At 40.5% G+C, this 14285-nt stretch overlaps 1 protein-coding gene across 2 annotated transcripts in view; it reads left to right on the top strand.

Annotated features, from left to right (window-relative positions):
* Window positions 1–14285, top strand: part of EIF2AK3 (eukaryotic translation initiation factor 2 alpha kinase 3) — a 66098-nt gene that overhangs the window by 26772 nt on the left and 25041 nt on the right. For both annotated transcript variants that reach the window (XM_034771586.1, XM_034771587.1), the window contains 4 exons: window positions 2944–3138; window positions 5913–6043; window positions 9963–10197; window positions 10466–10628. In XM_034771586.1, the coding sequence (XP_034627477.1) occupies window positions 2959–3138; window positions 5913–6043; window positions 9963–10197; window positions 10466–10628 (709 nt within the window). In that variant the 5' untranslated portion in view covers window positions 2944–2958. The remainder of the gene's footprint in view (window positions 1–2943; window positions 3139–5912; window positions 6044–9962; window positions 10198–10465; window positions 10629–14285) is intronic.

Here is a 14285-nt window from a genome sequence, read left to right as displayed (position 1 = left end):
CAACATAATGGCGCTGCAGTCTGGTCAACTGATTTTTATTTTATTTTCAGGCACCTGCTGACCAGACCTAACCGTCTCAGACCTGCTCTTTATCAATGTCCTTAGACTTGTACATTTTGGGAGAAAGTGGTTTAAATGCCTTAGTATTCAAGTCTGCATGTGCAAAACTGAGTAACACCAACCCACGAGAACTCTTCAGTGCTGTAATTAGTTGGATGGGTGAAAGTAGAATGTCCATAAATTCTCGAGTAGTGATGGACCACTTGATTCACTACATTCTTATAAACTGTACATTTGAAAGGCTTTATGCCATCACATAATAGTTTGGAATCCTTCACCAAAAAATTACCGCGTTATAAATATCAATGAACAAACTTATGCTATGAAACAGATGTGTTGTAATTCTTAACTCCTCTATACTGCGCAAAAATCTAACTTTTAAAATTGGCTCAAATTCTGTTCAAGATGCAACTTTGACGCCTGAAAGCATGTGATCATCTGTTAGTCTTATTTTGAGAAAGATACCTTGCAAAGTCCTCGTCTGTATTTCATGAGAGCAATCTTCTTTAATGATTTTAAATAGCAACTTTCAAACTGTTAATTCTCTCATTACTTTACTTAACCACATGTTGCTATAGATCTGTATTGTGTAAGTACTTGTTTTCCTTAGTTACTATATAGGGTTTTTTAATTATATACAAGCAGTAAATCAAAATGCAACATTTTTCATGCATCTTGCTCCTCCGTACCTGACTGGATATCCCATTTTTGTCTTTCCTGTTTTATATTGTAAATTCTTGAATTTGGAAACATAACTTACTCTGCTTTGTAGTGTACCTCATACACTAGCAGGACTTTATTTTAATTACCTATGCCAATTAAATGTTTTTAGTAAATAACTATGCAAAGGAAAGATGTCATGAACTTCTGTGTCTAGGTTTGTGCAAAGCTCTGCTTTTTTTTTTTTAAATATTATTTTCCTAGCTGGAGTTTCTTTTTAGATACTTGGGAGTTGAGACACAAAGTAAAGCTTCTCTGGTTTGCTCAGTTCTAAAGACCTAAACTCTCAAATGGGGTATTTTTTGTTTAGGACTTGCTTTATCAGTGTGAGCACTTAATTGCTGTGCTGGTTATGAATGGGAAAACCTACTGTGAATTTCACTTTGGTTAAATTTCACTTTGGTTAAATTTCATAAGTTCTGGTCATGCTAGAATTTGAACTATGGACCCAGATATAAATAAAGAAAATCATTAAAGCACAGTGAGACCATATAAAATGTTGGCTGGCATCTTGCTATTTCATTTTTACTGAGAGTAAGATCAGTTTATTATTGCTGAGTTGATTTTTATTCATATTTTTAATTTTGATAAGGCTTTGTTTATACCTAGTAACTTTAGCTTGCAGGTTTAATTGATATATAGTAAATGCTAGAAACCACCAAAGTCTTGTCTATAGCTGAACTGGTGGTAGCATAAGTGGAAGATTCTACACAAATGTCTTAGATGCTGTTCTGTCTAGTGGCAAGGCTAGGGAGGTAGGACTTCAGGCTCTGTCCTTGGCTCTGTAACTAAATTGCATTATAGCCTTGGACAAATCCCTTAAGAGTGACCTGCAAAGGAGTGATATTTAAATATATTGGGTTTGTTTTTTGCAGCTTTACAGTGTATAAGAAGCCATGAAAAGTATTTTGTTAGATTGGTTCTGTAAATTTTTTTTATCTACTTGGAAATATGAAATGTAAAGTATGGGTCGTCTTTGGCTCTGTTGGAAGATCACTAATCTAGTATGCCAGATGTTTTCCTTGCACTTGCACTTCATAGTATGTGAATTCAATGAGATTATGTTGTTGGGCATTGACAAAAGAGACAATGGTTCTGAAATAGCATTAAGGTTTGTCATGTTAATCCACATACTGAAGAGTTAAGAATTTGAAGATTAGTTTCCAGTTATTCTTGGCACAGCAGAGCCATTGCGGCTCCATAGAATTAGTTGAGATCTATCAGGATGTTAAGATTGTTAATCAGTCCCCAGGTACTCATTGACAGTGAGTCATACTTCCGACCTATGATCTCCATGAAAATCTGAATGTACTGGAAACTGAATTCTCTACTCCTTTGAGGATTATTTGACCTGCTGTATGTTGAAAATGAAATACTTAAAATTTAGTTGAACAATGTTTTGTGTGTGATGGTGGTGTGTGTTTCCGGGGGGAGGGGTTAGACCTACAGGTGTAGGAAGCAAGAAATTCAGAAATAAAACCCAAACTCTGAATTTATCCTGTACACCAGTCACAGCATTGTTAAGGCCCAGCAGGGTTAATGTACTTTCTGGAGCTCAATAAATATGAAGGCACAATGGTCTAAATTAGAGAGGGTTCCCATATTGCTTCACAATTTTCCCTTTCATGGGATTGTCTCCTAACCATACTGCAAGGAAAGGTAGGGTTCATAAGTATCAGCCAATGGGCTCTTAAAAGAGCAGAGGGCAAAGGCAATGTGATATTTATAATATAATATAACAACTCTCTTTTGAAAGCATCACAAAATGCATGTAGTAATGGCTGTTCACCCTCCTATAGAAATATCATCATTGTTTTCCATTAGTATCATATATTTTACACAAAGTAGATGAATGCTATCCCATCAGCTGACTGAACTTTATTATAAATTTAGCAATCCCTTAAAACCTGGCACAAAGCACTAACCCATTTTTTTTCCCTTTTAGAAATTGAACAGGGGAAGTTTAATAGTTTTTGGTTTTGGTCTAAATGTACACACAAACACTCAGTTAACTTTATTTCTGACAGTTTGCCTTTCTGATAGTTGGGAAAAAATTAAGGTATGCTGTCATCTAACACCATACTTGATTCTGAGAAAAACGTTTCTGGCTCTATGGCATTATGTGTGTGTTGTTGTGTACTCAGTTTTATTTAATGCTTTTAGGTATTTGGGAATAAGATGATCATTCCTTCCTTGGATGGAGATCTTTTCCAGTGGGATCGTGATCGAGAGAGCATGGAAGCTGTTCCTTTCACAGTTGAATCGCTGCTAGAGTCGTCCTACAAATTTGGAGATGACGTGGTTTTGGTTGGGGGAAAGTCCCTGACCACATATGGGCTGAGCTCATACTCGGGAAAGGTAAACATTTGACAATGGGGAAGTTGGTGTGTTTGTATATGTATTTTTGAGAACTGTTTCTAAAAATGGAATGGGGGAGGGGAGCGGGGGCAGGAGGGTTTAGAACTTGAGATCTAATTCTAGTGTAAAACTGCGTGACTCACACAAGATTTGATTAGCTTTGCAACTTCGTTGGTCAACAAGTCCTGCTGGTGTCTGGGTTTGGAATAAACTTATCCTTGATGGGTATTCTGTCATTCAGCCTCCCAAATTTTCAAGAAAGAATTAGATGGTACATGAATTTCAATTTAGGTTTTCTATTCTGTAATCAAAAAAACCCAAACAATTTAGAGCAAGCTGAAAAGGGTAGGGGTGTGTGTGAGAGAGAGAGAGAGATAATATCTGGGTAGACCTGCGCTTATTTATGGCAAGTTTATTTTAGTACTTGTTATAAGAACTATTATTTACACTTTCTAAAGTCATACAAGATAACTAGTAGAACTACCCACTGACTGCCTACAGAAGATATTTTATTTTATTTATCAAAAAGCAACTTTTAAAAAATTCACAAATTGTCCACATTGTTGAAATATTTTGTTTTTTATGAAAAAAAAAGTGTGCCTTTCTATGTCTTCAAAATGTTGATTGAATACTGGTCAAATGATTGTCTAAAGTTTGCTTAGCAAAAACCAAATTTTTGCTAAAATCAATCTTGAGAGTGTTTTTCTTGTGGGGTGAAAAAGCTGGATGGAGAATTGAAAAAAAATAAAGTGGTTCTATTTTGAACTGAACCTTCTACATTTTGTGAACATTTCTCAATAAACTAGTATTTATTTATTTTTTTTTTTTATTGGCCAGCTCTCTTTAAATCAACCAGGTGTTTTAGTGCAGCAGGCTGGAATGTAGTACACCTTCGGGGAATGGTATACAGCAGTCGCTAAAGATCGTGATGTTGAAGACCTGGGACTGCACAGTAGAGGAGTGCATGGGTTCCCTTTGAATCTCTGGTTGACAGTTGCACTGTATATGCTGCAGATGATGTTTGCATCCTTCTCGGGGGGCAGGGGAGGGGGAAAAGAGCTTTTTGGGTTTCTTCTTCGACTTCTGGCTAGAATTCAGAGAAGCAGAGTTGCTCTGAACAGGGAAGAGTGCCCAGCCGCCTTTGGCCACAGAGTTAGTGACTTACAGTAACTCCTCACTTAAAGTCGTTCCGCTTAACGTTATTTTGTTGTTACGTTGCTGATCAATTGGGGAACATACTCCTTTAACGTTGTGCAATGCTCCACTCTTACGTTGTTTGGCTGCCTGCTTTCTTCACAGCTGGCAGCCTCCCTACCCTCCCGCCCGCCGGCAGACCCCGCAGATCAGCGTCTTTCCCCCCCCACACACATCCTGCCCACGGCAATCAGCTGGCTTGTGGCGTTTAGGAGGGAGGGGAGAGGAGCGAGGACTCCGCGTGCTAGCTCCCTCTGCCTCCCAAATGCCGCAAGCCAGCTGATTGCCCCAGGCAGGAGGCAAGGAGGGAGGGAGGGGGAGCCTGCGCCAAGTCCTCCGTCCTCCCTCCTGACTCGTAAACGCCACAAGCCAACTGATTGCCCCGGGCAGAAGGGAGAGGGGAGGAGCAAGGACTCGGTGCGTCTCTCCCCTTCCTCCCCTGCCTCCGGAACCCAGCAATCAGCTGGCTTGCAGCATTTAGAAGGGTGGGGAGGAGCCAGGACGCAGTGCGAAGTAAAGGGGAGGCGGGTCAAGGGGGGAGGGGGTTGGGGGGAAAGAGTGGAGTGGGCAGGCTGAGGGTTGAGCCCCCTGCCCCTGGTGCTTGCAGAGTAGGGGAAGCTGCCCTGGAACCTAACACCCCCCCCCCCCATTTACACTGATTCTTATGGGGAAATTGGATTTGCTTAACATCATTTCACTTAAAGTCGCATTTTTCAGAAACATAACTACAATGTTAAGTGAGGAGTTACTGTATAGCATTTTGCAGGATGGTACTGACGAAGGGATTAAGGCTTCCTAGAGGGGAGATTGCCACCCACCTTCCTAAATTAAAATTGCCCACTTGGAAGACCTGAATTGGGAAAATGATTTCCAGTCTAGCTCCCCTAGGATTAGGAATGCTAAAGTCAGTGCCCTACTGCAGCAGGTAGATTGTGATACTCTTAATCACTCTCCAGGCTGACTAGGCAGCACTGAAAGAGTGTTATCTATTCAGTAGACAAGAAAACTGTTGTCTCAACACTTGATCCGTTACACTGGTATAAATCGGGAGTAGCTGGTTTGAAGTCATTGGAGCTACATTGTGAAAGTAGTGTGACATCAGAATTGGGCTTTGGGAGTCTTATGGAAGCGGTTTTCTGAATCTTTCTATTTGTCAGCATATGATGGGAGAAATGGAGAAGTATTGATCGTGGTGGAGTTGTGACTTCTGTATAAGTCGCATAAGAATTTGCTAAGAATTTAAAACCAAGATTTCCAAAAGTGACTAGTGATTCTTAGGTCCCCAGTCAGAGACTTATTAGCACTTTCTGAAAATCGCAGCTCTCTGAGTACCCATCACCTGAAAATAAAGGCCTTTTTAAGGTGTCTCAGGTTGAATCAGATTGGCCACCCAAAAATTAAGAACCCCAAAATGACTACTAGTTTTTTAAATGTTGGCCTATGTCTCTAAATCATTTTGCTCGTAAGGAGCCGAAAAATTCTCCAAAGATTTGTTGACTTTGAATGTCATCATTGAGATACCTAGTTTGCATTCACGTTGATGTTCCAAGCTTATGTGAATTTCTTTTCTTCTCCCTTAGGTGAAGTACATATGCTCAGCTATAGGCTGTCGCCGCTGGGATGATGATGAAACAGAACAAGAAGATATTCTTCTCCTGCATCGAACCCAGAAAACAGTCCGTGCTGTCGGGCCACGTAGTGGCAATGAGAAGTATGTATGAGTACAGTTTGTGGTCTTAGAGCTGTTCTTAAGACAGTGTGACAGTAGTGAGTGGCAACAAACACGTCTTTTAATTCTTATTGCTTCAGGATTTGATATTCTTTTACCCCTATTGAATTGGGAATTTCTGGGGTTTTAGCTTTCCCACTAGAGACCTGCCAGACTTCTGTTATTTGGATTCTTACCCTGTGCTTTCTAACTTTTTGAGGAAATCTCTCTAACCTCAGGGTATGTCTACACTACCCGCTGGATTGGCAGTTAGCAATCGATCCAGCAGGGGTCGATTTATCGCCTCTAGCCTAGATGCGATAAATTGACCCCCGAGTGCTCTCCCGTCGACTCCTGTACTCCACCACCGTGAGAGGCACAGGCAGAGTTGACTGGGGAGCGGCAGTAGTCGACTCACCGTAGTGAAGACACCACAGTGAGTAGGTCCGTAGACCAGGGCTCTGTCTCCAGTTGTGTCATAGATGAAGTAAGAAGGTACCTGGACATTTAGTCTACCCTTCCTATATCAAATGGGAATGACTTTTCCTTAGACTTGACTATGTCTAATGAGTTTGCCAAAGATGCCAAACTATGGAAACACTACCACTCTGCTCATCCTAACTATTACAAGTATTTCCAAGTATACAAATTGAAATGTGTCCTTTTCCAACTTAAGCAAGTTGCTCCTGGTTTTATTGCTATTTTTCAATGTTCTTTTCCCCACCTCTTTACCTTAATAACCTTTTGTATATTTTTATACTCAATGTTTACACTTGTCATTTTCAACATAACTCTTTTAAAAATAATGCTTATTTCTTTAGTCCTTTAAACCCTATTCTCAAATCCCTTTATTTTGGCTGATCACTTACAGCCTATTACAGCTTCTCTGTATTACTTACAAAGCCATGGAGACCAGAATAGTGCACAGTAATTCTTAATGCAGCCATACCCATGCACTTATTTTATATGGGATCATATATCCTAGAATCATAGATTTTTAACTTCCTAAGTGAAGTACTTTGCATGTGGCTTCTATTGAATATCATCTTGTTGAATTCAGATCAGTTCACCAATTTGTCAGGATCCCGCTGAATTTTAATCTTGTCCTCCAAAGTGCTTGCAACCCCTCCCAGTTTGATGTTATCTACAGATTTTATAAGCAGACTCTCTACTTCATTATCCACGTTATTAATGAAATACTGAATAGTGCAGGACCCCACTTGATATGCCCTCCCAGTTGGAAAGTGAACCATCAATAACTTTTTGAGAATGGTATTTCAACTAGTTGTGCACCCAGCGGAGCTGGGGGTGAGGAGATTGGGGTGTGGGAGGGGCTCAGGGCTGGGGCAGGTGGTTGGAGTGCAGGGGATGAGGGGTTTGGGGTGCAGGAGGGGGCTCAGAGCTGAGGCAGAGACTTGGGGTGCAGGAGGGAGTCAGGGCTCTGGGCTGGGGGTGCAGGCTCTGGGGTAGGGCTGGGGGTGAGGGGTTTGGGGGGGCCTCAGGTCTGGGGCTCTGGTCTGGGGTAGGGGATTGGGGTGCAGGCTTATCTCAGGCAGCTCCGGTCAGCGGTGCAGTGGAGGTGCTAAGGCAGGCTTCCTGCCTGTCCTGGCACTGCAGACCGTGCTGCTCCACAGAAGCGGCCAGCAGCATGTCCAGCTCCTAGGTGGAGGCGCGCAAGTGGCTCAGCATGGCTCTCGCCCGCAGGCACCACATTTCCCAGCTCCCATTGGCCAGTTCCCGGCCAGTGGGAGTGCAGAGCCGGTACTTGAAGTGGGGGCAGCGCACAGAACCCTGTGGCCCCCTTGCCTAGGAGCTGGACCTGCTGCTGGCCGCTTCCTGGGTGCAGCACTATGTCAGAACCGGTAAGGACTAGCCTGCCTTAGCTGGGCAGCACCGCCGACGGGACTTTTAACGGCCCGGTCAGCAGTGCTGACCAGAGCCACTGCGACCCAGTGCCTTACATTCCACGACCCAGTACTGGGTCGCGACCCACAGTTTGAAAACCATTGCCCTAGAATGACTTTCATCAGGCCCCATCTTCTTGAGTACATCTAACTTATCTAAATATTTTTTTAACTTGTTCTTTCCCTATTTTGGCTTGTGTTCCTTCTCCCTTTTTATTAATATTAATTGTGTTAAGCATCTGGTCACAATTAACATTTTTAGTGAAGAATGAAGCCAACAGGCATTAAACCTTCTTGATGTCATCTTTTATTAGCTTTTCTTCCTCATTAAGTAGAGAACCTACACTTTCCTTCATCTTTCTCTTGCTCCAAATATATTTATTGACCCTCTTGTTACCTTTTATGTCCCTTGCTAGATGTAATTTTGTGCCTTAGCCTTTCTGAATTTGTCCCTACTTGTGCTATTCTTTGCACTCCTCGGAGCAATTGGTCCATATTTTCACATTTTGTAGGATTCTTTGATTTTTCAGGTCATTAAAGAGTTCCTGATGGAGCTATCTTGGCCTATTACTATTCTTCCTATCTTTCCTTCACCTCAGTATAATTTTGTAGTTGTGCCTCTAATACTGTTGCTTTCAGAAACTGAGTTCTCCTGAACTCTTTCCCTTAGGTTTCCTTCCTGTCGGACCTTATTTACCAGTTCTTTGTTCAAGTCTGCTTTTTTAAAGTCCAGTGTCCTTATTCTGCCACTTTCCCTCCTTCCTTTCCTTGGAATAATGAAATCTATCACTTCTTGATCATTTTCACCTTCGGATTCTCTACCAATTCCTCCCCGTTGATCAGAATCAAGTCAAAAATGGCTGTCTGCCCTCCTCACCTACACTTTCTATATTTAAACTTAAAAAAACTTCTATAGGCACCTATTTCATATGGTTAAAAAACATAGTGAGAGATCAAAAGCAGTTCTTTCCCTGGCAACATTGTAGGGAGTGTTTATATGGTCGCTTTGATTTTGGTCCTCAATAGTAGCTTTTTTATAAATTTCAGTAGAAAAAGATAAAAGTTGAACATATTTTATATATAAATATATACGTTTTAAATTGGCAGTCTCTGGGGCCTGGTAAGTTTACAATATGGTCCTATATATCTTTGGGCACCCAAACCCATTGTTACTTATGAATAAGTATTTCGCCCCTTTGTCATTCAGTGTGAACTGCTGTCAAAACTATGAGTGTCTTGACAGTTCTAGCATTGTTCTGCACAGTCTTTCTATTCACGTTAATAGTTCTCAATATTTCTGCCTTTGTTTATTTGTACCATAAAGCTAATGGATCTCTGGCATCTAGGATACAGTACTATCCCGACCCACATTGCTGATATAGTCTGTCTACAAAAAATCCACCTTCTTTCTAGATAGGTTAGATTAGGGGATGATCAGTTCTAGTTACACTGATGTACTTTATCAACAAATTTCAGTCGTCGTTTGCTTTGTCCCCAGAATCCCATCTCTACAACTAGCATAAAATTTCACAAGTTGTAAATTGCTTGATATTTAAGAAAAGCTGCTATATGCCTAAAGAGCTTATTTTAAAGTACTGTAAAGTTCTTAAATTCTAATGTATTTGTTGCTATTCTCTGATAAGGTCTTCCTGGGTAAACAGCTACACTGGTATTTAACTGACTGATATAGTCCTTAATGCTTGCCTCCCCTTCCTCCCTTCCCCATCAAACTTTAATGTCTCTTTAATTACTTCAACTTCTCAACTCATAATAAATCATTTTTGGTGGGAAAAAACTGTACACTTGTTTTGTGTCTTGCATTCTGGAAATAGCACAGTTAAGTGTGTTTTAACACTCGCTCTAGAGGTGCAGTTTAGTTCAGTGGACTATCACTGAATTTACTGCAGAAATGCTAGTGACATGTCATATCAATTTTCATTTACAGATTTCTAAGATGGGTGGTTGGGGTTTCCTTTTAAACCTCTTTTCTAGAAACCCTTTTTCTTTTTCATTTTAAGGTGGAATTTTAGTGTTGGCCACTTTGAACTGCGTTATGTCCCAGATGTCGAAACTAGCGTGGGATTTATTGAGAGCAATTTTAAATCAAGTATAAACAAAGAAGAGTCTAAAATCATTTCGGATGTGGAGGAGCAGGAGGCTGTGATGAAGGATACAGTGATAAAGGTTTCAGTAGCTGACTGGAAGGTTATGGCTTTTAATAAGCAGGGAGGACATCTGGAATGGGAATACCAGGTACCGGACATGGGAAAGTATTAAATGTTATGGAAATTGAAGTTTTACAGAATTACAGAAGAATATCATGCATTTTGATTTAATGCACATCTGCTGAGGTGGAAAAAAATGTATCTCCCTGTAGTGTTTTGTATTGAAGTTTTATATTTTGAGCTACTGAGCGGCTACGAATTGAACCAGGGATTTTCAAGCATAAGAGTTATTTAGAACAAATCTCTGTTAAGTTATCAGGTTATTTTAAATTGCCCTTTCCTTCCTTACTCTTCAGTTTTGCACTCCAATTGCTTCTGCTTGGCTGGTTAGAGATGGGAAAGTCTTTCCCATCAGTCTTTTTGATGATACAAGTTACACCGCTAACAAAGAGGCCCTAGAAGATGAAGAGGATCTTGTGGAAGCTGCCAGAGGAGCCACAGAGTCTAGTGTCTATTTAGGTGAGATGTCTACTGCGATGCCTTCTGTTTAGCATTAACCTTCTCTCAACCTTCTAAAAATCTCAGAAAACCAGGTGATTTCAAGTTATAGATTCAGAGTTCAAGGCCAGAACGGACTATTAGATCATCAAGTCTGACTCACTGTATAATACATGCCAGAGAACTTCACCCAGTTACTCCTGTGTTGAGCCCAATAACTTGTGTTGACTAAAGAATATTCTCCAGAAAGGCATCCATTGATTTGAAGACTTCAGGAGACTGGTAGTTTGTTCCAGTGGTTCATTACCCTCGCTGTTGTAAATGTGTGCCTTATTTCAAAATTCAAATGTTCTGCATTTAACTTCCAGCTGTTGATTCTTGTTATGCCTTTCTTGTCATCTGCCCCTCTATTTTGATTGGATAATTGAATCCCTGCCCTATGAACTTTCCAAGAAGCTACCATGCTACCTTTTTTGTCCTGACTGGATGAATTTGGTTTCCAGGGCAAAAATACTGTTCCAAATCTCAAATGTGTATTCCATGAATATTCTGTGCTTTTTGTGTCATCCTTGTCAGTAATCCCTTTGGCTAGCACGTTCATAGAAACTGAACACCAAAGGGCATGAACACAGTCCTATCAAACGTGGTTAAAACTTTGAGGAAAAACTTGTGGTTGAAGGAGTTGCTGTGTTCATCCTATTCTAACTACAAGCTGCAGTATGCCCCCAATGGTCACATGAATAACTCATCTGATTTTTTGGACCAAATGTAACAGGGTAGTTGGGTTTTTATTTATTTATTTATTTATTTACTTTGTCTATTCACCTATAAAATGCACTTTCCATTTTGACTCTGAAATGTGGGCTTATGTATAGTCTTGGTATCTTTGGACTAAGAGAGTTCTAAAGCTTTTTTAAAACTGGGATTTAGTTAATGGGAGATGGTTTTATTGCCTGATACAGACTTCTCTGCTTTCAGACCATTGGTTTTAGTCACATTAAGATTTTTTTCTGCATTGACTACTGAGACTTAGTTACCATATATGAAAGTTTGGCTGAAATTTCTGTAAATTAAGTCTCATCCAGTGGTCAGAATTTATTTTATGTGGTTTGTAACAGCCTTGAGTATTGTGCCATCCGCTTTCCTTCCCCTTAGCGCCATTAAATTTCTTACCACTGACTTCACTCTAGGTAAATGCACTGAGGCCTCCTGAGGCTGTTGATATTAGACCTTTTATTTTCCTTCTCTTTTCTCAGCAGGGATAACACCAGTATTGCTGTTCTAATGGTAGTCTGTAGTGAGAGCATTTCCATAGACAAGCCAATGGCGTTTTAACTACCATGTCATCTTGCAAATGTACAAAAAAGACAAATATAAATCTGAGGTTGACTGTGATTTTGCATTCCTCCCCTCCTCCCCATTTTAACAGGTAACATCAGTGCTCTTATTAGTGGTATTGCTGGGGCTTTGTCAGCTTGTGTTGCTGGCTCTTGGACAAAAAGTGAATAGCATGATGAATATTTCTAAAAGGGAAAGTATGTGTAGTTGGTTAGTAACTCTGAGAGCCCAGAACAGTTAAAGGGCAGCTCGGATGGCCTGTGTTTTAGAATGAAGAGAACACTGAACATGGGGGAGGGATAGCTCAGTGGTTTGAGCATTGGCCTGCTAAACCCAGGGTTGAGAGTTCAATCCTTGAGGGGGCCACTTAGGGATCTGGGGCAAAATCAGTACTTTGGTCCTGCTAGTGAAGGCAAGGGGCTGGACTCGATGACCTTGCAAGGTTCCTTCCAGTTCTAGGAGATAGGATATCTCCATTTATTATTATTATTTTATTATATTTTTAAAATTCATCTAGGCTAGTTACTATGCATATGAAGAAATCTATTTTCAAACACTTGCTCTTTACAGCAAACTGTAAAGTCTATATTCTGTTACTTAACGCTTGTTAGTATAGATTTCTGATTCCTTCATCTAAGCTGCTTGATTCACAAATATCAAAAAGTAACTCAAACTTCTTGGATTATCAGGGTCTGGAATTTTGAACTGTCTCTTGATTTAGGATAAGGAGTCCTTTGCATCACTCTACCAATTTCTGCTTATGCTCTTTGTTTGAGTAGCTGTGCCAAAGTTGCTCTGGGTGGGGAATAGGAAATGGAAGGGACAACCATCCTTCTTCTGCACCTGTTAGAGTTAATAGTGGTGCTGTGGCAATGGACACTATGCTGTTCCACATTAAATAATGCTTAGTTGTGATGGTGGCCTGACTCCCCATCTGTAGATACAAATGTTTCTCCCAACCATAGGCGCCGACTCCGGGGGTGCTCCGGGGCTCAGGCACCCACGGAAAAAAAATAGAGGGTGCTCAGCACCCAGGAGTCAGAGCTTGAGTGTGGAATCTGATTTCTGTGCTGCTAACAACTTCTGTCCCTGAGGTAGGGATTTAGTTTATAATCAGAGGCAGGGTGATTACGATAAAAGGCTGGTCATTTTAAATTGAATTAAGGATTGTTAGGTGATCCTGAAAGCGTTCCCAGGCACTCCAGTTAAAAGTTAGGAAACAAAGGGTAGGAATAAATGGTCCATTTTCAGAATGGAAATAAGTAAATAGTGGTGTCCCCCGAGGAGCTTGTACTGTTCTGGGACCAATGCTGTTCAACATATTAACAAATGATATGCAAAAAGGGATAAACAGTGAGGTGACAAAGTATGCAGATAATACAAAAATTACTCACGATAGTTAAGTCCCAAACAGACTGCAAAGGTGTCTCACAAAATTGGGTGACTTGACAACAAAATGGCAGATGAAATACAATATTAAATGCAAAGTAATGCACATACATACAAAGTGATGGTGCCTAGATTAGCTGTTACCCATCAAGAAAGAGATCCTGGAGTCCTTTGCAGTACTTAGGAAGCACTGTTTCCAGAGAACTGCAAATTGATAAGAATCCTTCTCACAGTGCCTGTATCATCCTGAATTCATTCTCCAGCTTCAGAAGACTTAAAAATTATCTCCAGTCATCAATGGGACAGATGCAACTGAATAATGTAGTTGTCTTTAACGTCATCAGAACAATACCAGGGAACCTACATGTAAATAAGATTACTGACAGTTTCATCCAGAAAGCTACAATGAGATGTTATTTTTTAAACTGGGACATTAGTGATGACAGCTTTTAGATCACTGCAATGATTTTAATATACTGTAATTCAGGAGAATGTAATTATGTAGTTCATAACAATTGGATCATTATTAAAATAGGAGACCAATGATAGATGTACATTCAGTAACTAGAATATGAAAAGTGTATAAAAATGTTGAAAATAGCCTCCCCTCAAAACTGGCAGAGTGCCCCCCAAACACACACACCTCTTCAAAAGCATCCACCTGCAAAAACAAAACTCAGCATCTATGCTCCCAATAATACAGTGTTGATTGCACCCTCTCAGAGGGTTAAGTGTGTGATATTTGTTTTTAGTTTGGGTGGGGACCCTCTGAAATGTTTCATCTACTTATACTCCTGGGGGAATTCCGATCCACTGCGCACACACAGAATTCATGTGTCTCACAGAATTTTCTTTTCTGCAAAAAAAAAAAAAAAAAAATTCTGCTCCACAAGTGCTGCAGTTCCGCCTTTTGCCCACCAGAGGCCGCTGTGGCACCAGAACAGCCAACAG

Source organism: Trachemys scripta, chromosome 5 (genome assembly GCF_013100865.1).
Source record: "Trachemys scripta elegans isolate TJP31775 chromosome 5, CAS_Tse_1.0, whole genome shotgun sequence".
NCBI classification, from domain to species: Eukaryota; Metazoa; Chordata; order Testudines; family Emydidae; genus Trachemys; species Trachemys scripta.
Note: the sequence above shows the minus strand (reverse complement) of the source record. Positions and strands in the feature narration are given on the sequence as shown.